We start from the raw sequence: 23,688 nt of genomic DNA, 5'->3' as shown, positions 1-23,688 counted from the left end.
CCTCTCCTGCCTCAGCTTTTCCATGAGACCCACCTCTTGCTCCGTCAACCCAATTCCCACTAAACTGTTGACCACCCAACTACCCTTTCTTATCCCCAGGTTAGCTGACATTGTTAAGTCTTAAGCTCCTGTCCTTCCCTCCTTCAAATCTGCCATCATTGCTGCCGTCTCAAAAAAATCAACCCTTAACCCACTGGCCTTGCAAACTGCCACCACATTTCCAACCTTCCTTTCCTCTCAAGTCCTTGAACATGTCATTGCCTCCCAAGCCCATGCCCGTCTTTCTTGGAATTCCATTTTTGGAATCCCTCCAATCAAGTTTCTTTTCCTGCCACAGAACCAAAATGGCTGTTGTCACAGATGACATCTCATGTTGCTGTAACAATGGTAAACTGCCCACCCTTGATCTTCTCAACCTGTTAACCCCTTTGACACAGTTACCCACACCATCCCCCTCCAATGTCTCTTCACTGTGGCTAGCTGGCTGGGACTGCACTTGTTTGGTTCCATTCTTGTCTATCTAATTGCAGCCAGAATATTACTTGCAATGACTTCTCTTCCCATCCTGCACCAGCAACTCTGGTGTCCCCTAAATATCTATCTTTGGCCCCTCCTATTTCTCACCTACTTGCTGCCTCTTGGTGACATTATCTGAAAACAGTATTTTTTGTGCACTCCGACACCTGTTCTACTTCACCTCTTGAATCATCTCTTGATTCTTCAACTGCTTGTCCAGCATCTAGTAGAGAATGAGCAGAAATTTCCTCCACTTAAACATTGGGAAGATCAAAGCCATTTTAGACCATAAGACATAGGAGCAGAAGTTAGGCCATTTGGCCCATCAAGTCTGCTCCGCCATTCAATCATGGCTGATAAGTTTCTCAACCCCATTCTCCCGCCTTTTCGCCATAATCTTTGATCACCATACCAATCAAGAACCTATCTATCTCGGTCTTAAATACACTCAATAACCTGGCCTCCACAGCCTTCTGTGGCAATGAATTCCATAGATTCACCACTCTCTGGCTAAAGAAGTTTCTCCTCATCTCTGTTCTAAAAGGTCTTCCCTTTACTCTGAGGATCTAGTCTCTCCTGCTAATGGAAACATCTTCCCCACGTCCTCTCTATCCAGGCCTTACAGTATTCTGTAGGTTTCAATTAGATCCCCCCTCATCCTTCTAAACTCCATTGAGTATAGACCCAGAGTCCTCAAACGTTCCTCATATGTTAAGCCTTTCATTCCTGGGATCGTTCTCGTGAACATCCTCTGGACCCTTTCCAGGGCCAGCACATCCTTCCTGAGATACAGGGCCCAAAATTGCTCACAATATTCTAAATGTGGTCTGACCAGAGCCTTATAAAGCCTCAGCAGCACATCCGTGCTTTTATATTCTAGTCCCTTCGAAATAAATGCCAACATTGCATTTGCCTTCCTAACTACCGACTCAACCTGCAAGTTAACCTTAAGAGAATCCTGGACTAGGACTCCCAAGTCCCTTTGCACTCCAGATTTCTGAATTCTCTCCCCATTTAGAAAATAGTCTATGATTCTATTCTTCCTACCAAAGTGCATGACCTCACACTTCCCCACGTTGTATTCCATCTGCCACTTCTTTGCCTATTCTCCTAACCTGTCCAAATCCTTCTGCAGCCTCCCCGCCTCCTCAATACTACCTGTCCCTCCAGCTATCTTTGTATCATCTGCAAACTTAGCCAGGATGCCCTCAGTTCCTTCATCAAGATCATTAATGTATAAAGTGAAAAGTTGTGGTCCCAACACTGATCCCTGTGGAACTCCACTAGTCACTGGCTGCCATCCTGAGAAGGACCCCCTTATCCCCACTTTCTGCCTCCTGCCAGACAGCCAATTTTCTATCCATGCTAGTACCTTGCCTCTAACACCATGGGCTCTTATCTTACTGAGCAGCCTCCTGTGTGGCACCTTGTCAAAGGCCTTCTGGAAGTCCAAGTAGATAACATCCATTGTCTCTCCTTTGTCTAACCTACTTGTTACCTCCTCAAAGAATTCTAACAGATTTGTCAGGCATGACCTCCCCTTGATGAAGCCATGCTGACTTTGCCCTATTTTACCATGCACTTCCAAGTATTCTGAAATCTCATCCTTCATAATGGACTCTAAAATCTTACCAATGACCAAGGTCAGGCTAATCGGCCTGTAATTTCCCGTTGTTTGCCTCACTCCGTGGGGGGTTACATTAGTGATTTTCCAGTCCTCTGGGACCCTCCCTGTCTCCAGTGATTCCTGAAAGATCACCACTAATGCCTCCACTATCTCTTCAGCTATCTCCTTCATAACTCTGGGGTGTAATCCATCTGGTCCAGGTGATTTATCCACTTTCAGACCTTTCAGTTTTCCTAGCACCTTCTCCTTGGTAATGGCCACCATACTCACCTCTGTCGCCCGACTCTTTTGAACTTTGGGGATGTTACTTGTGTCTTCCACTGTGAAGACTGACACAAAGTACCTCTTCAGTTCCTCCGCCATTTCTTTGTTCCCTACTACTACTTCTCCAGCGTCATTTTCCAGCGGTCCAATGTCCACTTTTGCCTCTCTCTTACCCTTTTATATATCTAAAAAAACTCTTGCAATCTTCTTTTATATTACTGGCTAGTTTACCCTCATATTTAATCTTCTCCCTCCTTATTTCTTTTTTAGTTGTCCTATGTTGGTCTTTGTAGGCTTCCCAATCCCCTGGTTTCCCACTGCTCTTCACTGCATTGCATGCTTTCTCTTTAGCTTTTATGCTGTCCCTGACTTCCCTTGTCAGCCATGGTTGCCTCATCCTCTCTATAGTATGCTTCTTCTTCATAGGGATGAATTTTTCTTCAGTTCCCACGATGAACTCCATTCCCTTGCCATTGACTCCATCTGTCCCCCGGCAACTGTTTGATGTCGAACCAGCTGGTTTGCAGTCTTGGTGTCATTTAACCCCAAAATGAGTTTCTGACAACATATCCAAACCATCACTAAGTGTGCATATTTTCACTTCCATAAAGTCATTGACCCTGCCCTGCCTCTACTCACCGTTTGCACAAGACTCCATCCAACCCTTTGTTTCCTCTAGAATTGACTATTCCAATGCACTCCTGGCTAGCCTCCCACATTCTATGCTCCATAAACTTGAGGACATCTAAAACTCTGCTTATGTCCTTACTCTCAGCAAATCCCATTCGCCCATCACCCTTGTGCTCGCTGACCTATATTCGCTTCTGATCAATAATTGCCTTGATTTTTAAAAATCCTCATCCTTGTTTCCAGGCCCCTCCATGGCCACCCCCAATCTCCTCCAGTCCACGACCATCCAATATCTGCACTAATCTAATTCTGACATCTTGAGCACCCCCAATTTTAATCAATCTACCATTGGTGGTGCTGCCTTTAGCTACCTAGCCTCTAAGCTCTGGAATTAATTGTCAAAACTTCTCTGCCTATCTACCTCTCTTTAAAGCACTCATCAAAACCTTACCTAAGACCAAGCTTTTGGTCATCTGCCCTATTATTACCTAATGTAGCTCAGCATCAAATTTTGCTTTATAGGGTTCCTATGAATTCCATTAGGGATGGGCAATAAATGCTGGCCTAGCCAGCGCCGCCCACATCCCATGAACAATTTTAAAAAATGAAGCACCTTGGGACATTTTGTTAAAGGTGCTATATGAATATATGCTGCTGTTGTTGTAGTTCCAAAAACAGCAACACTGAGGTTTAGCAGTTTTAGAGAAACTGGATTGAGGGGCCATGCAGCTTTGTCTTTGTTTGTCTAAGTGGTGTCATTATTAAAAATATCGAATAACAGATTGTCAACAAACTCTAACATGTCTAACCTTATTGCAGTGTTTGGAGGGATTATCTGTCGGATGTACCGTTTCCCTACAACAGATGGGAACCATCTAAGGATATTGGAGCAAATGGCAGAGAGCATGTTATCGCTTCATATCCCCAGACAATTTGTAAAACTGGTTATTGAAGAGGATGCAGCAAGGTAAGATCCATTTACTTTCTAATTAGCATGGACAAATAGCATAATTATTGCCGGTTCAATATACTGCAGATCAAATCAAGTTGACTGATCTGAATCCATTCCAGATCTAAAGCTTTTCTATTTTTACAGCCTATTGTTTTGATCCTCTCTTTCTTTTCCAAAATAGTGCTTTCAGTGGCTAAAATAGTTCAAAAAGGTGAATTCTGTACTGCAAGCTATACCACACAATATTGAGGCAGGGTATAAGCTCTTATATATTTTCATTAATGGACAGTTCTGTTGTCAGTTCTGCCTGCCTAAATTCCTACAGAAAAATTGAATTTTGCTTTGGGACTTTAGCTTTCAGGTGTAATTCAGGTGGCAAATCTGGATCAGTTAGATTTTCTGATCATTTGAACTTCAGAGACCTGAGCCATTTGAGGAGAAATGCCAATTCACCCATTGAACATTCTGATTACATTTTATGCCAAAAAGATAGATGGTTCTCCCTGCTGGCAAAAGTCACTTAGCTTTTCTCCTCGGAATCACTCCCTCTAAGCTCTTGGCCTTTCACAATCTCAAGGCATCTCAAAACACTTTATATTGAGGTGCTTTTTAAAATGTAATCACTTATGTAATGGTAAGAAGTGTAACTCTTATGCCTGTACCACTGTGAATTTTTACTTTTCTCATACCAGATATCCTTGGATACTTGAAATTGTTACACTTAATGTTAAATTAAGGCCAGTGTTTTGTGCTGTACATTCATTTTCACAAGCGATGTTTTGTATAGAATCCTTGTGCCATCAGTGCTTTCATCCAGTTAGTCACGTCTGACTTGAATCTAGAGGGTCAATATTTGGCTCTAGATGCATAAGGAGTATCACAGTACAAAAGAAGGCTATCCGGCCCACTGAGTCTGCACTGGCTCTCTGAAACAGCATTCCACCTAGTCCTGCTCCCCGCCTTATCCCCATAATCTTGCACATTCTCTCTTTTCAGGTAGCAGTCCAATTCTCTTTTGAATAATCCAATTCCCTTCTTGATTGAACCTGCCTTCACCACCCTTTCAGGAAGTTTGTTCCAGACTCCAATCACCCTCTGGGTGAAAAAAATTTTCCTCACATCATATTTACTCCTTTTGCCAATTATTTTGAATCTGTTTAGAAAGGACAAAAGCCACACATTAGGAAAGATGTGTAGGCATTGGAAAGAGTGCAGAAAAGATTGATGGGAGTGATTCCAGGGATGAGGAACTTAAGTTATGAAGATCGATTGGAGAGGTTGGGACAGTTATCTTTGGAGAAGGCTGAGAGCAGATTTGAGGGGTCTGGACATAATAGATAGGGAGACACTTTTCCCACTCTCAAAAGGATTGAGAACAAGAGAACACAGATTTAAAATAATTGGCAAAATAAGAGAAAGTGAGAAAAAACTGTTTCTCGCAGTGAGTGGTTAAGGTCTGAAATGCTTGAGAGTGTGCAGGAGGCAGGTTGAATTGGAGCATTCAAAAATGAAGTGGATTGTTATCTGAACAGGAAGAATGTGCAGGGCTACAGGGAGAAGGTGGCGGAATGACACTAGGCAGATTGCTCATTCAGAGAGCTGGTGCAGACACAGTGGACCGAATTGCTGCCTCCTGCGCTATAATAATTCTGTGAAAAGAGAAACCTTTGGCAGGATTTTCCCAGAATTTCACTAAGTGCAGTAGTGGGTGGGTAAAATGGAGCCCTACCTGCTGACAAAAATGTTGGGTTTTCATGCCGTATTGTCCCGAGCCTGCCTCATTGTTTATTCACCCCCCACGAAACACGCTGTTTCCATGGCGAGTGGGCCCTCGCTCGCCTGCCTGCCATCATCTTGATGTTGCATCATGCCAGCCGCCATCTTTAAAAGGCAGCCGCCAGCAAACTGCTTATCGCCACCAACTCACCACCGCTGCCTGGGAGACATGGCCAGCAAAGGAACAAAGACTGCAACCCCCCTCCCGCTTCAACAGCAGACCCCCTGAGCGACTGCTGGATGCCGTGGAGGCTTGCTGAGATGTGCTTTGGCTGCGGGATGGGTAGCAATCTCACCAACCCGGCTTGGGAGGTACTGGCAGCAGTGGTCAGCGCAAACACCCTGTAGAGGAGGACAGCCATCCAGTGCTGCAAAAGGATGAATGATGATCTCTGTTGTGCCAGGGTAAGTCACTCTTTTCATCACACATCCACAGGGCCCTCACCCACTGCCAATGCAAGGGACACCATCATTCACTCTTTGACACACACTGTCATTGTCCTCTTCCCATCCATGGGACCACTTACCACCCACACAGGCCAGGCATACTTAACATCTGGCCCAGCAGGCATCCTGATACACTCCCCGTCTCTATCCATGCAGGACAAACTGCCACACAACAGGGGGGAAAGGTCCCAGACAGATGGAGGGTTGCCGGAGGTCAAAATTCTGACAGAATTCAAAAACAGCCATCCAGCTGGCCAGCGATGATGAGATTGGCGCTCTTCCACCAAATGAGAATCCAGAAATGTAACACCCATCAGACAACCATGCCATGAGTGATGTGTCCTCTTTTACAGGCTACTGCCATGCACTAATTATCTCCCCTTGCTTTCGCAGGCACATCTGCCAAACAGCCAACAGAGTCCATGACCCAGGGCCTCCAATCAAGCCCCAAGGAAACCACTGAAGAGGAATCTGAAGGCACCCTCACTGAAGACCCATCACAGCGTTCACCCACACCCTCCACCAGCGCAGAGACACACACCTCAGTGGGACCTAGCTTTACAGTAGCCTTGGGATCGCAATCTGGCAAGCACGTCACACTTTCTGATCCACAGCAGGCGGATACAGGGACTTCCCAGGTGTCCGGCACTCAGAGGACCGCTGAAGACAAGAATGTTCCTGAGTCCGAGTCAGATGACGAGCCCCTGGACTCGGTCATGTCACAGTCGCTGGAGCTGCAAAGGCAAGCTCAGGAGCATCAGAAAGGGAAATCCGCTGCATTCCTCAGATTGCAAGGCACGATGGAGGAGCCTGTCCGTCTTCAGGCTGAGGTGATAGCGCCGGCATTGCAACGCACTGAGGTCAACACTGGCAGGATGGCGGCCGCCATGCAGACCTTGGTCCAGGAAGTCACTCCTGCACTGCTGCGCAGGCTTAACTCCACTGCTGATGCCATAGTTGGCCTCCAACAGTGTGTATACGAGAAGGGCGTTGAGCAGCTCAATCTCACTCCAGCTACTCCTTCCGCTCATGGAGTTAGCCAGGGACTCCCGGGCACCCATAGGGAGGAGGATCAGCAGGTGCACACTCCGGGGTCATCCACCCAGGTGATCCTGGCAGTGTCCGGCCCATCCAAATCCCTTCTTCCTGTGACTTCTGCAGCTCCAGTTTTACAGAGCAAGAAGAGTGTCACTGCCACACAGCAGGCTGGGGCCCAGCAAGCCTCGGCCCTTCAGAGGATGCCCGCAAAAGTCATCACAGACAAGGCGTCACAGTCAGCATGCTGCCTCCATCTCTGCTGTGTATGTCTGGGGAGCACCAAGACGTAACGGCAGGGTTAGGAAAGTTGGGTAAAAATAGTTGCACAGCCTGGGCACGGGTGTTGTTCACTATTGTCAATAAATTCCTAAGAATGTCTCCCCACCTGTGTCTCCTTGTTCTGATGAGCAGTGTTCTTGTCACTCAGATGTGAAGCCTTTCTGCACAAGATAAAAGGCAGCTGTCTCAGTCCAGGGTCTCTTCCCTGTGCCCTGTGCAGCCTTCAGACCACAGTGATGGTCCAGGCTCACACTCACTGGAAACATTACTGATGCCTGCACCTTGGCAATGCTGGTCATTGTTGCCAGAATATAGTGGGCAGGTGCTACAGAGTGCTCTTGTTCTCTGTGTGCTCTCAGCAGCTTAAGGTGGGGCTGGCCCCCATCACACCAGCATCTTCGACCAGTGATGCTGTGCACCAGCTCCTGAAGGGCTGACGTACTGAAAGCGGCCACAGCATCAGATGAATCTAAAGTTTCATGGCTGCACCTCTGAGACAGCCCTGATCATGGAGCGCAAGCGAGCTGCCCTCGGCCAGACAAGGGTCAAACATTCTCAGAGGCTATGTGAAGATCTGTGGAGTGTCCTCACTGCATGTTGTCATAATCCTCCTGCAATCGAGTGACTATTAGGGCTTCCACTGCATCTCCATGACAGGAGTATTCTGACAGAGATTATTGGCACTGCCATATGCCAAACTAGAGTCAAACGTTCACAACTGCAGTGTGAGGATTATGAGGACACCTCACTGCATGCCGTCATCGTCCACAAATCTGGCAGTTATGAGGGTCTCCCCAATGCACCTGCCTTGTCTAGCCAGTGTGAGAGTCTCATCCCATCGATGCCACCACTGAGGACCCCCTCACTCTCATCCGGGTCGGCATCCTCCTCATCTGAGAAGACCTCCAGCTCCTCAGACTCTCCCTCAGCAAGCTCGTCTCCTCTTTGGAGTGCCAGGTTGTAAAGGGCACAGCAGACGATGATGACCTGTAACACCATCCGCAGACTGTATGCAGGGCTCCACCAGATTGGTCCAGGCACCAAAGCTGCACCTTCAGCATCCTGATGGTCTGCTCCACCAAGTTGCAAACTGCTGCATGAGCCTCATATTATAGCATCGCTCTGCTGTAGCCTGAGGTTCCCGCATGGGTGTAATCAGTCACGGCCCCTGCGGGTAGCCCTTGACCCAAGGAGCCAACTCTGCAGCCTCTGTGGACCCTGGAAGACTGCAGGGATCTGTGAGCAACTCTGGATGTAGGCGTCCTGCACACTTCCTGGAAACTGTGCGCAAACCTGCAGGATGCGTTTCTGGTAGTCGCATATCAGCTGCACGTTGATGAAGTCCACCAACGGAGACCTGAGCACCCCATGAGTGCAGCCAATCACACCTTGCTTCTGTGGGAACCCCGAGATCAGGGCGAATCCAATGGCCCTTGCATCTTGGCTGTCCTGGTCCCAGGTGAAATGCACAAAGTTGTGTGCCATGGAGAAGATGGCATGGGTGACCTCATGGATGCATTTTTGGGGGTGGATTGTGAAATCCCACAGAGGTCACCTGTGGAGCCCTGAAAGGAACCACTGGCATACAAATTGAGCACCACAGTCACTTTCACAGCCACTGGCAGTGGATGCCCTCCATTTTCCCAAGTCTCCAAGTGCTGCACTAAGGGGCAGATGTAAGCCACCATGTCCCTGGACATGCGCAGTCATCGGCAACACTGATTCTCAGTCTTCTGCAGGAATGGCAGGCGGTGTCTATTGACCCTGGGTGTTGCTAGGCGCCGAGCAGCCACGCTCGCTGTCGCTCCTGGACAGCATATGTGTGAGCTCCTGCTGCCCCTTCTTCATGAGGTTGCTGCTCCTCATTTGCGCAGCCAGGAGCCTCAGTTGCTCTCTCCTTAGTCTCCTAAGTTCTCTGTAGGCCATCAGGCATACAGCTTGGTCACCAGGATCCATGATCCTGACGTCGTCCTCCTGCAGCATGAAAGGTGAGAGAGGGAGGGACGTAGTTATCATGGCTGTACTTAGCACCTTTCCTGGCCCTGTGTGACTGCCCCATAACACTTCGTAGAGAGTGCAGGTCACCCCTCAAATGGTCAGAGATGAGTGCGCTGCATGGCTGACATGTCAGCCTGCGACATGGGGGAACTGGTCCTAACTGGGATGTTGAGATTGCAAGGAGCTGTGAGCGCCTCCAATAGTGAACGCTAGATGGCCAGCGCTGGCAAGGAGATTGTACAACGTATGCAGTCCAACTGCTCCGTGGTCCAATAAAGTGATGGCTGACTTGAAGACTGTGCTTGGGTGGGGGGTGATGGTGGTGGTAAGGTATGGAATGCTTGGTAGCCCTTTGGTGCCAACACGTTGCTTGCATGGGCGGGCAGGCTGGGAGCCCAACCCCAGTCGTCTCAGTGTGGCTACGCCTGATCTGTCTCAGTTGCAGAGGCATGGTCAGTTTATACAGGTATCCCTAATGTGTGGCCACTTCCTTCGCTTACCCTGAACCTCCCACGTTGATTGCCTGTGTGTGGGGCGCAGCGCCAGGGCAGCACTTAGCATGCGCGCACACGCATGCCGACAATAGTCACTTCCGAAGCTGGCCAGCACTCGCCCCCGGACACCATCCCCCTCAGCAGTCACTTCCGAGGCTGGCCAGCAATTGTCCTGGACTCCGCACCCCCCTCAGCAGTCACCTCCAAGGCTGGCCAGCACCTTCCCCTGCCCTCTTCCCCTGGCACCCCTGAGGCCCGTAAGCAGCAGGCGAGCTGTGGAGAATGCTTCTGCTCACTCACCTCAGTTCCCCCCCAAAGTGAAGGCTGCCAAGTGCACGTCGCCTGCAGGCTGTTGTGAAACACACAGGCCTGGTTTTCCACGGAAAATATGGTGCGCATGCGTGCTTTCCTGACATGGACGGACAATACAGCAGGGTTCCAAGATCCTGGTATTGACCTTTTAATTATAAGCTGATGTATTACAATTAGCTCCCTGCTGACTGATGGCAGGAAACGCGGTCTGCCGTTGGCAGGCTGAGCGGGCAATCATGACCTGCCTTCATGCTATCGTGTAGCAGGTCGTGCCATATTTTCTGCACACACCACCTATCATCCCTGCCACCAGCAGGCTCGGAAAATTCCTTAGGTGGAAGGAAATCCCCCACAAATATTCCAGCCTGAGGCCCAGACCTTTTAACTCCTGGCCTCATTTAAATACTGCAACTGTTACCCATCCATAAATAGCGGGGGTTAAGTTGGGGCAATGGTGATCTTAAGGAATGGTCATTGACAAGTAGTTAGTGCTGAGGCAGGGAATTAATTTCACAGGAAATTCCATTTTTCTAGGAAGAGGCAGGTGAATTCCTGCTCCTCCTGGCTCACTAAATCCTGCAAAAAAATAAAGAATTAAATACTTATCCTGGCACTTCACTGACTACTGCTGGATTATGCTGACGGGTTTGGCTGTGCAAGTCACTTGTAATTTTTCAGTTATAATGCTGTTGTGGTACTGATGACGTTGTTCTGCAAGCTTTGAATGTAAAGTAGGCTCCCAACTGCCTGAGGGAGGTAGTCCTTGTGTTCCTGTATAGCAACGAATTAAAATGGTGAAGAAGCAAGAATGCTATGTGACCACTACATCCATAGCCATCTTAAAATCCTGACCTTGTCATTCCCATCAAGCAGACAGGTTAAAATGGATCCCAGAACTAAAATTACACTGACTGTCAAACAGTGCAACAGGATGCTCCAAACTTTGTTTAAACCAGGAAATACTTGGATGGCTGCTTAATATTTTAATTAGGATTATTTTGCTTTCAAAATAGACTGACATGACCTAGTAAATTGGGACGATTAGACCTAATTCTATCTGTCATAGCTGGAAAAGTAAAGAAAGTGTAATATGATTCTGTTGGATAATTTGGAAGAGTTCTGTATGCTTAATGTCACAGAACTAAAGTTTAATTAGCATTTTATTGTTGACAAAATGGTTTGTTTGACTTCTTGACTCTTTTGCAGGATATGTGAGCTGGATGATCTGGGTGAGCTATCACCCTGCTGGGAGAATCTTCGACGACAAATTGTTACTCATTACCAAACACTCATAATAAATTACCAGGAGAATTTAACAGAACTGCACCAGTATAAAGGTTGGTCTAAATTATGAGATTATATTATTGACTAATTATTGCCAGATTACATTGCTAATTCTTTCCATTCTTATTTGTGTGTATCAAGGGACAGGAAATATTGTCCACTTTGCAGTCAGTGCTTGACTCAAGAAGGTTGGTTGTGGCCATTGTGCAGTGCACAGGTCCCCAACACTGCAATGGCCAATATTCCTCAACTCAGTCTCTGAAGCATATTCCTTTCAAATCGGTACAACTGGTTTCTACAGGTTCCTTATTTCTCTTTCTCTGAGCAAAATTGATGTTAGCTTGGGTGATAAATTTCCATTATAACTATCTATTGGGAAATTAATTATCCACTTATGCTGCTGTGTGGTTGAAGGCTGTCAAAGCATATTTCACAGAACAACCGATTGTTACAATGTCACTGACAGTCCTTCAATTCAAGGATGCAGCCTACTCAAGGTCACGTGTTTCTGCCATAGGTCTTTCATGTGATTGAATAGGCCATTTCTTGCCCCACACATCTTTGGGCACGTGGAGCAGGGCTCCCCACATGATGATGTGATCCAGAGTCCAGGGTTTGCTTCTCTTTGCTTTTCATAGCTGCTGCCGTTCTGCCTCATTAAGGCATTAAAATAAAGGTGTGGCGCAGCCATGAGTCTAACATCCCAAGTTACAAAATTTAAACTTTACTTTCTTTGGCCACAAAGATGGTGATTCTACAGGAGGTGGCTCCCCAACCAGGAGAAAATGGGACAGCCTATTTTAGAGCACCTTTTCTAGCGCCCCCTCCACTTCCCATTTGGGGTGAGCAGACAGTATCCTGAAAAGAACTGCTCAATCACAGATGCTGCTGCTCAAAGGCATCTCTGTCCCAACACAGGTATCCAACGACCTTCATTCATCTGCCACCTGTGTGCAGATTCTTGACAAGGGGCAGCCCTGTCCCCATCCTCCATTGCCACAAGACTCGGCAAATTGACCTTGGTAGGACCTGTGCTTTGTCAGCACCCCAAGGTCCCCATGTTGTTATCCACACAATCTTGACATGTTGATGATCTCAGTGACATGTCTAACCATGATGACAGAGACCACCTTGCTGCTGCAGCTGCCTTATGCGAAGGCAGGAGTTCTGAGTTTATAGTTAGAGCTTTAAAAGTATGGCAGCTGACTGACTTGCAAATCGGATTTTTATTTTAAATGTTTTATTCACTGCTTAATTTAAGTAGCGTAAAATTGTCCTCTGCAGGGCCATCTTTCAAGGCAAGCAGTTTAAAAGCTGACAAGAAATTAGAATTTGTACCCACTAATTTACACATACAGCGGATGCGGGTTCAAGACGACTCTGGAACAGGTAATTGCTTTGCGTGGTTACTTTAATTTTACTGTTAATTATCTCCAACTGTATTGTTAAATCAAAGAACAAAGCTATTGCTACCTTTAGTGCAGGGGTGGGGAACCCCTAGCCCGGGGGCCGGATCCGGCCTGTTGCGCTTTTTCATCCAGCCTGCGGAGAGTTTTCAAAATCCGTCCCCCCTCCCAACCATGTGCTGCACTCTGGGCCAGCTGCTGCTATGTTCTGATGCCTGAGCCTCAGCCACAGCCACAGTCACCAGAGGCCCAGGCTGTGTGGAGAGAGTGAGGCCTGAGATTTGGGAGCAAAAACGCATGCCAGGGATGGGAAGCTGCTAGCTGCCGATCGGGTGGTGAAGTGTGAGTAACCCTGGGAGGAGGAGAAAGGGAACAGGACACCCGGTTCCATCGGCAGCTCACCCCCCCCGCTTCCCAACTCCATTGGTCTCCCAGGACGGGTTCGGCCAATGCAGACTGAGGAAGAGGCCCAGGCTCCAGGCTCAGCTGCAGCCTCGGACTGAAAGCTGGGCAGAGCCTTGGGTTGTTGAGTGACTGCTCTGGGCTGGTTTGGGGGTGACACAGAGTGGGAAAGTAGAGAGACAGACAGTGGGAAAGGAGAGAGAGGCAGACAGATGGTGGAAAAGGAAAGAGAGAGAGAAAAACAGACAGACAGAGGGGGGAGGAGACAGAAAAAGTGTGAAAAGCAAGAGAGCCAGACAGTGGGAAAGGAGAGTGTGTCACACACAAACTGGGAGAGAGAAAGCGAGACAGACAGTAGGAAAGGAAAGGGGGATAGAGAGAGACGGTGAGAAAAGAGAGGGGGATAGAGAGAGATGGTGGGAAAGGAGAGAAGGATAGAGAGAGATGGTGGGAAAGGAGAGAGAAAAGCCAGTTGTGAGTAGCAACATTATCAGTACCAGTAGACATAACGAGGCTCATTAAGGAAAATCAAACTCGGTTATCGCATTAAAGTAGTGGGTGAGTTGAACATTTCTGCACTCTTGTTCACACAAAAACCAACTTAATTTATTTTTTTTTCTGTGGCCCGCGACTGATTTTGTCTGTGTGTGTTTGTGGCCCTTAATAAGAAAACCTTTCCCCACCCTTGCTTTAGTGCTTTTCTACTTCAATTTTTACTTCCCTATATTTTATTGTTTCTGATGAATTTTGTTTTTAAGGCAATACCATCCTTCCTCATTAGTTTGTCCATCATGCACTTCAACACAAGCCCATTATTGAAATATAGTTTTTTTTTAAGTCAAGAAAGTTTTACGAACTGACATAACCATTTTCACACTGGAGAGTTTATTTGGTTGCAAGCAAAAACTTATTCTCTTATGGAAAGTTTCCATGAACTGGCAATCACAAAGTCTTTAGTGAAAGAGCTTTTAAATGCAAAGCTTATAAAACACCATATTGCATGGAATTTACAGCACAGAAGTGGGCCATTTAGGCCAAATGACCTATGCTGGTATTTATGCTCCACATATGCCTCATTCCACATCCTCCCCCTTCATCTCATCCTATCAGCATATCCATCTGTTATTATTTTCTCTCTAATCTATTTATCTAGCTACCTCTGAAAGACATCTTTGCTATTCAAACAAAAAATGATGGAAACACACTGAGCAGGTCTGGCAACATTACTGGAGAGAAAGAGTTGCTGTTTCAGGTCGATGAAAGGTCATTGACCTGAAATGTTAACTGTTTTCTCAACACGTGTTGTGTGACCTGAGCATTTCCAGCATTTTGTTTTTAATTTAGATTCCCAGCATCTACAATATTTGTTTTTCTAGGCTGTTCATTTCAGCTACTCCATGAGGTAGAAAAGTGTCATGTTCTAGCTATTCTGGGTAAAGAATTTACGAGTGACTATCTTGTATTTGTGGCCCTTAGTTTTGGACTTCCAACAAGTGATAACTTTTTAAAACCTTTATTAAATCACCACTCGGCCTTCCCTTTTCTGGAGAAAATAGCTCTAGAATGTTAAGCCTTTCCTGATCATGACCTCTTAGTTTTGGTATCATTCATCATTGTAATTTCTTTTCCTTACTCCAGTGCCTTATACCCTTTTTGTAATATAGACCCAGAACTATGTACAGCACTGTGTGCGGTCTAACCAAAATTATTAGTAAGTAGTTTTCTGAGAATTTAAAACTAATTCTAAGATACCCATTGATTTTCATTTCTATCCACCTTTCAGGCTTTTCAAGTTTTTCATCAAATTGCTTAATTTCCTGGTGATCAGTTTTGAAACACATTTCCTGAAATAAGTAAATAACCTGTTCAGTGGCCCACACTTTTTTTAGGCAGTTGTTCCTAGAGTTGCCTTACCTCTGGTAGCTCTGACACCATCTTTTTCCATCCCTGTGAGGAAATATCTGACCATACCTTGCTGGATATACTCAGTTGGAATGAGAAACTTGATCTGTAGGGAAATGTAGACGTGCCAGGTTATGCCGCTTGTGGTTCTTTGTTTTAAATCCAGTTGGGTATTTCTTTTGACTTTGCCCATTTATTACTTTGCTAGTTCTATATGGTCTTTATGCCACAGATCAGACCTATGACATCATTACTATTGGAGCACCAGCAGCTCACTGCCAGGCCTTCAAAACCGGCGGCTTAAGGAAACTTCTGGTCAAGTTTGTGGAAGCCAAGAAAAAGTAAGTTCAGAACTTAAAATCCATATTGTTTGCGAAGTTTTGTCTTGCTTTTCTTCCTGGTGAATCAGGAGTTATAGCATGAAATTGCTCACTAGTTGCTGCTTTTTCTACGTTTTTTTTCTTAAATTCAACAAAACTAAAGAGGGAAGCACTATCTTTGTAAATACAACCCATCCTTCAACTTGGTTTTTTTTTGGAAGCTGTGGTTGATATGTGGCATAGGCATGGACAGGCTCTAGGTCCTGGTGAAACCAAGTCAGCTATAGTATGAATGGGAGAAAATTAGGCCCGTGGACAGCTCGCCTGCCTTTCGCTTTCCTATTGATCTCTCTTTCAGCAGTGTAGATGGGACCATATGCCTTTCTTCTTCTAAAACTGCAGTAAGCTACAGAAAAGGTGAAAATGTTTTAAAAATTGGCTCTTTAAGGAAAAGGGAGAACTCTACCCCATCACCTCCATGTTCTTTGATCTTTATTTTACTTTGCTGAGCAGAGGGACTTTTGTAGTAAGTGCAGCCAGCTTAAATTACATCAGAGACAAGAAGACAGGTACCAGTGCCAGTTGTGTTTCCTCTCCACTGCCAGATCACCTGTGAATCAAGTTGGTGTTTATATGGTGTTGATAGAAATTCACACTTGTGGAAGCTGAGCCATCCATTTATTTTGTTGACCCACCTCCTGTTTGCAACTTGCTACCAGATTCAGTGAAAGTCCTGTTTCTTAGCTTAACAGCTCAAAAGATTTCCTCTTAAAACCACTAACACTGCAGTGCTAACTCTACACAAACTGCAAGAGAAGCTAACTATAATTTACAAAAAAGTACAATTGTTAGCTCCACCTGGTGAATGGTGAGCTCATTCAGTTTGTAGCTTAACCATACAGACAATTTTTCCTGTTTTGATTCCTGGCCTGCAAGTTACTTGAGACAGTGATTAATTCAATTGGCTTTATGGCCTCTTCATGGGAAGGAGGAAAATTGACTCGGTTTCCTGCTCCTGATTTCTAACTAGTGACCAGCTGGAACTGACATTGGCTGTTGAGGGTCATTTATTTACTTGTTTATGGGATGTGGGTGTCGCTGGCTAGGGCAGCATTTATCGTCCATCCCTAATTGCCCTTGAGAAGGTGGCGGTGCGCTGCTGCCTTGAACTGCTGCAGTCCCTGTGGTGTATGTACACCCACAGTGTTGTTAGGGAAGGAGTTCCAGGATTTTGAACCATCGACAGTGAAGGGACGGCGATATATTTCCAAGCCAAGATGGTGAGTGGCTTGGAGGGGAACTTCCAGGAGGCGGTATTCCCATGAATCTGCTGCCCTTGTCCTTCTAGATGTAGCAGTCATGGGTTTGGAAGATGCTGCTTAAGGAGCCTTGGTGCACATCTTGTAGATGGTACACTACATGCATGAATAATGGCCCCTTGAGGTACAGGAAAATCATTGTCACCAGTGGAACCACACCCCAGCAAGACATAACTGAGAGAATGGGAGAAGGTTAATAAATAAAAATATTATTTATTGAAATTGGAGTTGAGTGAAAAACTTGGTTTTAAATAGAATTTGCGATTTTTAGTCTCACGTTTTAAATTGCTATCATTACAAAAACATTTTGTTTCAATGCATCTGTATTTATATTGCTTGGCTGGCTTGCATGAATAATTACTTCAGCGTTGTGCAGAGTGCAGATCATTTTGTCACCCTAATGCCTGCAAATACAGACTAGAACCATGAATGCTAATTTGGTTTTGGCCTAAAATTACCATTTCATAAGTTTTTGCGGAAGTGAATAAATTATTTTTGCTTATCTTGAGTTTAAAAGTGCAGTTTTGTTTATTTGCTACTTGTTGATGTTGAGCTACAATGCTTGTAACACTCTTCTGCAATTGTTTTTGTTCTGTTTGTTTATTCTTCTTTTCCCCTCAGCGTTTATGAGGAGGGTTGGTGAGTTCCGAATTGTTGACAGCTAAGATTGTTTGGTTTCCATGTTCATTTTATGTCCTGTTTCATTTTCTTTCTAAACCAAGATGTGTCCATATTGAAAGTACCATAACTCCCTCACTAGGGTACTAACCATTGTTTGTCTACAACTCCATATTTAACCATGGGTTATTTGTTGAAAATACCAAAGAATTGCATAATGTTACCATGTAATTAATAACACCTGTATGTCTCGGTGCTGTATTGTAATATACCATGTCCAATTTCCAATTCAAAAAAAGATTTGAAGCCAACCATCATGCATGCATCAAGAGATATGGATATAATCCATATTAGGTTGTGCCAAGCAATTATATCTGGGTATAATCTCATAGCCACTTCAATACATGTCTCAAGTGGCCTCTCAATGGACATTCAACTTTTGATTAATTTCTTCCTGTCAAGCCTCCATCAGTTTGTGCACTTCTGTGAGGTTTTTTGCCTCTAATCTGTTTTTACTAAGCTACTAGAAAGAACAACAGCCAATTGGGATATTCTTTCTGGGTTTATATCCACCTGTGTTAGAATCTCCTGGTCTCAGTCTATTGGTCTCAGTCTATTGTCCACCTGCATCACAGGCTGAGTTTGAGCATTCAGTGCAATGGAAGAGTGTAGCAGTGGAATGCGGATTCAATGCCATGGCTCCAATGCTGTTCTCAAATATGACAGATTAGTTTATTGTCTGGTTTAATTTTAAATGGTTCCTTTTAAAATGCCTTCCCTCATCAGTAATCTTCATAGCTGGTTAGTGTTTCAGCACTACTAACATACTTAAGGGAAGTTTCCTTTTACATGACTACACTGTAGACAACCTAATGAAAATGGGTGTCTCCCTAAATTTTACCCTGAAGAGATCCAGTTTCAGGGTATCACTCAATTTGGGTAAGAAGTTCAGAGGTAGATAAAGCAATATGTCAAGTGTCGTCATGGAACTCTGTGGATTTTTAGAGTGATGCAGAATGTTGTCAGATTGCAACAGCTCTTGTACTCCTGACAAGTCTGCCTGAAATTCAGTCAAGATTGTAGATGGGTACTGTGTCGTGGAGTGGACTGTCCTCGAGTCCACAGGACCTTGTGGCCTCTGGCTGTGTTGAATCAGGGATCCAAAGATGCAAGCTTGCTGTAAGTTTTATAAACTCTTTTCAGTATAGTAATAACTTTGTTGATATTGGGGCATGCACACTATATTTAGACTCATAGATCCAATTCTACATTTGGAGCTGAATTGCACTCAAATACGACTGTTCTACCAACCACAAAAGCACCAAAATATCTTGAGTACTTTTCTTAAATTTAACAAATTTCAATTGCTGGATAACAAATTTTTGTTTTTTTACATTTCAAGTGCAACTTGTGGGGAGAGAAAAGCGCAGCAATTTGTGTGACAGATCTTTTGCTGTCAGTCCATTGGCAGTTGTGCAACTGTAGCATCAGTGCAATTGTGGTTTTGCTTCATGCCAAGTCTTTACGTTATAGTGTAATTACAGCTTGAATACAAAGAGCAAAGAAGAGTGAAATTATTGGATGAGGGAGTATTGCTGTGCTTCACTGTGGGGTTAGATCAAGCATTGATTTCTAATTTACATTCCAAGTTCAGTGATCATGAAAAACTAAAGCAGCTTCCCAATAGAATGCACCATCAGTTACTTGGCCACTATCTTGCCTTTGATATGCAGCAGGAATGGAAGAAGCTTTGCAAAATTAAAAAGCTTGTAGAATGGTGGAATGGAGGGACCTAGTATTCGAATTTTGTGATCCTGAGAAAGAGAAAGTTAGATTAGGAGACAGTTGATTCCAACACTCTGAAGATAGTGAGGAGGAAAGTGCATCTGAATTACCATTTATACCTAATACTTTAATAACTTCCTAAGCAGTGTTAATTTTCTTTCTTGCAGTTCATCGTCTAGCTCCCAGTCTATAGTATACATACCACAAGACATAATAAGAGCGAAAGAGATTATAGCAAGCATTAATACCCTTAAAACACAAGTCAGTTACTATGCAGAACGACTATCAAGAGCAGCCAAGGAGAGATCGACAAACGGCCTTGAAAGAACACTTGCTATTTTGGCAGACAAGGTAAATTAAGTTTTCTATCTTGCTATAGATTTTTATACCTGTGTGATGGTGCTGCAATATTGCAGGCTTCCTTCAATCAGTTACATTCCAGATCCATCTCTAATGGGCAAAGTTCTGTAAGATTGATTAACCTTTTTTCCACCTTCCTGAGGATATAGAGATGAACCTTTTTTTAACCACCCAGTTGAAGAGGAACTAAGAGGAGAGGTTGCCTGCTTGGTGGGTGGTGGTGTGGGGGGTGGGGTCATTGTGGAAATTAAAGCGAAAAAAAGATAGTGTTCAAAGGATGTTGTGAAGGACATTAATCCAGTGGGAAGGGTGGAGTGAGAAAGAATCTATTTGTGGATTGCTTAGGTAGGGTTAATTTGGCTGCAGAGCAATCAGATGAGAAACCTGGTCACAGGTGAGCATCTCTGACTCTGAGGACAGAAGAGTTGGGTTTAACAGACATATGTTTATCAACCAGGATATCATAAGATATTGAACAATATATGTGCTGCTTTGCTGATTGTTTATAAAGTTGACTAGTCCTTGCACCAAATATCTGGTGATAACAGTGTTCCTCTTTACATGCTTTTTTCGCAAATGCTGGTCTCTTTCTCCAAATGGCTATTCTTCATTTCTGAGCCATGATAAACATTGTTGACAGAAGATTAGATATTAGTAGAGATTAGGGGAGGAGGTAGCGTAGTGGTATTGTCACTGGACTGGCAATCCAGAGGCCCAGGATAATACTCTGGGGACCTGGGTTCGGATCGCACCACAGCAGATGGTGGAATTTGAATTCAATAAATATCTGGAATTAAAAATCTAATGATGACCATGAAACCATTGGCAATTGTATTAAAAACCCACCTGGTACCCTTTGAAGAAGGAAATCTGCTGTCCTCACTTGGGCTGGCCTTATATGTGACTCCAGACCCACAGCAATGTGGTTGACTCTTAAAAATGGGATGTGCAATAAATGCTGGGGGAGGGGGCATTTCCGGGCATGTAAGGGGGGCTTTGAAAACGTACATTATGATGTTTAATCACGGAAAATAAACAGCCTTTGCTGTTTTAAGTAGAACTTGAAATTCTGGCTGCAGATAAACTTCCTAATCGTGACTTTTGTTGCATTTGTTATTTTTCACCATTTCTAAGTCCCTGTTCTCCAAAGAGAGGCTAGAATATTTACCAGCAGAAGTAATTAAGTTGAGTCAATTAACGTCTTGAAAAAGGCGTTCGATCATTATCTGAGAATAAAGCAGAGCTTGTGAAGACTAATTTTTAAGCACTCTGTAATGTCATCACATTTTCTTGCAGGCCTCCCTATTCTACATATATCAGTGCCAGGCATGGCTCAGTTGGCAGCACTGCATCTGAGTCTGAAGGCTGTGGGTTCAAATCTCACTTAAGGGCTTCACCATAAAAATCCAAGTTGATACTCCATTATAGCACTGAAGGATAGTTGCACTATTGGGGGTGCCATCTTTTGAATGAGACTAAACGAAAGCCTCATCTGCCTCTTCAGGTAGACATAAAAGATCCCATGACACTATTTTGAAGAGCAGGGAAGTTATCCCTGGTGTCCTGGGCAATATTTACCCCTCATTCAGCCTCACAAAAACAGACTATCAGGTCATTGTCACATTGCTGTTTGTGGGAGCTTGCTGTGTGCAAACTGACTGCCATGTTTCTCACTTTACATCAGTGACTACATTTTAAAAGTACATAATTGGCTGTAAAGTGCCTTGAGATATCCTGTGCTTGTGAAAGGTGCTATATAAATACAAGCCTTTCTTTTTTTTATATGCCATGTCACCACAGACAGGAGGTCACTAAAAGTACACCATTGTGATGCATCCCACTCTGTTTTAGTTTTCCCCATAAGTGATTTACCCAACTTCTCTAATGAATGGTGCAGGTTAGATAAAATGAAGATGCTAGTTCTGCTTTTCTCAGATCTGAGCAAAACTCTGATTTAAAAAGAGCATGTGCGACACTGCGACATCTTGTCAGCAAGGAAAATTGAATGGATGGAAATGCTATACCCTAGCAGTATCCAGTACATCCTAATGACCAGTTAAAGAAGCCTTGCTTAGAGCATTGGAGGTGCACCTCAAAGCATCAGAGTGAAGAAGAAAAAGGGGGAGAAAGGTCAAGTTCAGAATATTCTGATGTAAAAAAAATTAACTTTGCTGTATATTGATAAACTACATCAATGAATATCTTAAAAATTCTAACGCAAATATGAATAACAGTGTACATTATAAACATCTATTTTAGATATAAAAATATTAACTTCTGGTGGCATTTATTTTTCTTTCATTGGCATTCTGTTTCTTTACATAGACGAGGCAACTTGTCACTGTTTGTGACTGTAAGTTGCTGGCAAATGCAGTTGAAGCCCTTAATGCTGCCAGACCCAATTATATCGCTTCTAAATCATCCCCGTCAGGGGAAGCAGACCAGGTGATGCTCAGGAATGACCAGGATACACTCATGGCCAAGTGGACAGGCAGGAATAGCCGCGCCTCCCTACACATTAGTTGGCACGAGGAGGAATGGGTAAGTCAAAAAAAAAATTTGCTAATGAGTTTGAGGTCCATTAACATTTGTTGTACAGCAGTTGGAGCTGTTGTACCACACGCAACATCTGAAGACAATTCCGTGTCTCAGTTTTGAGTAGGAAAGATACTTATATGGGTAAGTATCAACGACACATACTGAAATGTAATAATTTATTTTTGGAAGATTATTTTTAAGTTTTAGTTTAGTTATTAATAACAGCTATTCTCTCAACAGCTATTTTGAATAACAACCTATATGTTGCACATATTACAATTACACAAAAGGCACTTCAACACTTGGCCTCAGCGTGACAATTGATATTTCTGGCTGCTGAAATGGAAAATTCGGCCTCTTCTAAAGGCAAATTGGTGATTGTAATTGACGTTTTAGAAAAGATTCTATTTCACTGTGGTTCTCATTACCTTTGGCAGAATTGTCTACCTTGTGTTAGAAACCATAGAACCATAGAAAAGTTACTGCACAGAAGGAGGCCATTTGGCCCATCTTGTCTATGTCAGCCCGAGGACACCCAGGTGCCCTTTCTAATCCCACCTTCCTGCACTCAGCCCATAGCCCTGCAGCTTACAGCACTTAAGGTACAGATCCAGGTACTTTTTAAATGAGTTTAATGTTTCTGCCTCTACTACCAACTTGGGCAGCAAATTCCAGACACCCACTACCCTCTGTGTAAAAAAAGTTCTTCCTCATGTCCCCCTACACCTTCTGCCACTTATCTTGAATCTATGTCCCCTAGTTCTAGAATTCTCCACCAAGGGAAACAATTTTATCCTGTCCACTCTATCTATTCCTCTCATAATTTTGTACACCTCAATCAAGTCACCTCTCAGCCATCATAGTTCTAAGGAAAATAACCCCAACCTATCCAATCTCTCCTCGTAGCTACACTTTTCTAACCTGGCAACCCTTGCCAGAACATGTCTGTGGGTAGGTGCAACATTTGTTGTTTCCTGTTTAGATGGGCAATATCAGTTGATGGGGACATTGAAATCATTTTCTTTCTTGTTCACCCTTCAATGTGAAGGTGACCATGTTCATCCTCTGGGGTGTTTGGTAGGGTTATGGTGAGTACATAGATGACTGCTAAGACTGACCTGTGCCCAGATGGTTCTACAACTAGGGCAGGATACCACAAATAATTGACTTTTGGCTGAGTTGCTGGCATGGGATTTCCTTTAATTTTCTCTCTACCTCTGATACGTGCTTGTTTTTGAAAGAGCCTGCACCATATTTGATTTAGTTGCGCCAGGCGTGGTGACCCTGGGTGATGATCTCCCAGGACTTGAAGTCAAGATCAAAACTCTTAAGTGAAGCCTGTAGAGTACCTTAGTAACACTTTCTTTAACTGCCATGAGAGTGTACCCCAGACTCGAACTCTTCGTAGAATATTCATTTTG

At 44.3% G+C, this 23,688-nt stretch overlaps 1 protein-coding gene across 9 annotated transcripts in view; it reads left to right on the top strand.

Moving 5' to 3' along the window:
• The window catches only part of LOC121284005 (inositol polyphosphate-4-phosphatase type I A-like), a 229,675-nt gene that overhangs the window by 142,578 nt on the left and 63,409 nt on the right, over positions 1-23,688 (top strand). For all 9 annotated transcript variants that reach the window (XM_041198901.1, XM_041198900.1, XM_041198904.1 and 6 more), the window contains 6 exons: positions 3,857-4,004; positions 11,540-11,670; positions 12,902-13,006; positions 15,560-15,668; positions 19,537-19,720; positions 22,055-22,270. In XM_041198901.1, the coding sequence (XP_041054835.1) occupies positions 3,857-4,004; positions 11,540-11,670; positions 12,902-13,006; positions 15,560-15,668; positions 19,537-19,720; positions 22,055-22,270 (893 nt within the window). The remainder of the gene's footprint in view (positions 1-3,856; positions 4,005-11,539; positions 11,671-12,901; positions 13,007-15,559; positions 15,669-19,536; positions 19,721-22,054; positions 22,271-23,688) is intronic.

The sequence above is a fragment of the Carcharodon carcharias genome, chromosome 11 (genome assembly GCF_017639515.1).
Source record: "Carcharodon carcharias isolate sCarCar2 chromosome 11, sCarCar2.pri, whole genome shotgun sequence".
Taxonomy (NCBI): Eukaryota; Metazoa; Chordata; class Chondrichthyes; order Lamniformes; family Lamnidae; genus Carcharodon; species Carcharodon carcharias.
This window is presented reverse-complemented; position numbering and strand designations above follow the sequence as displayed.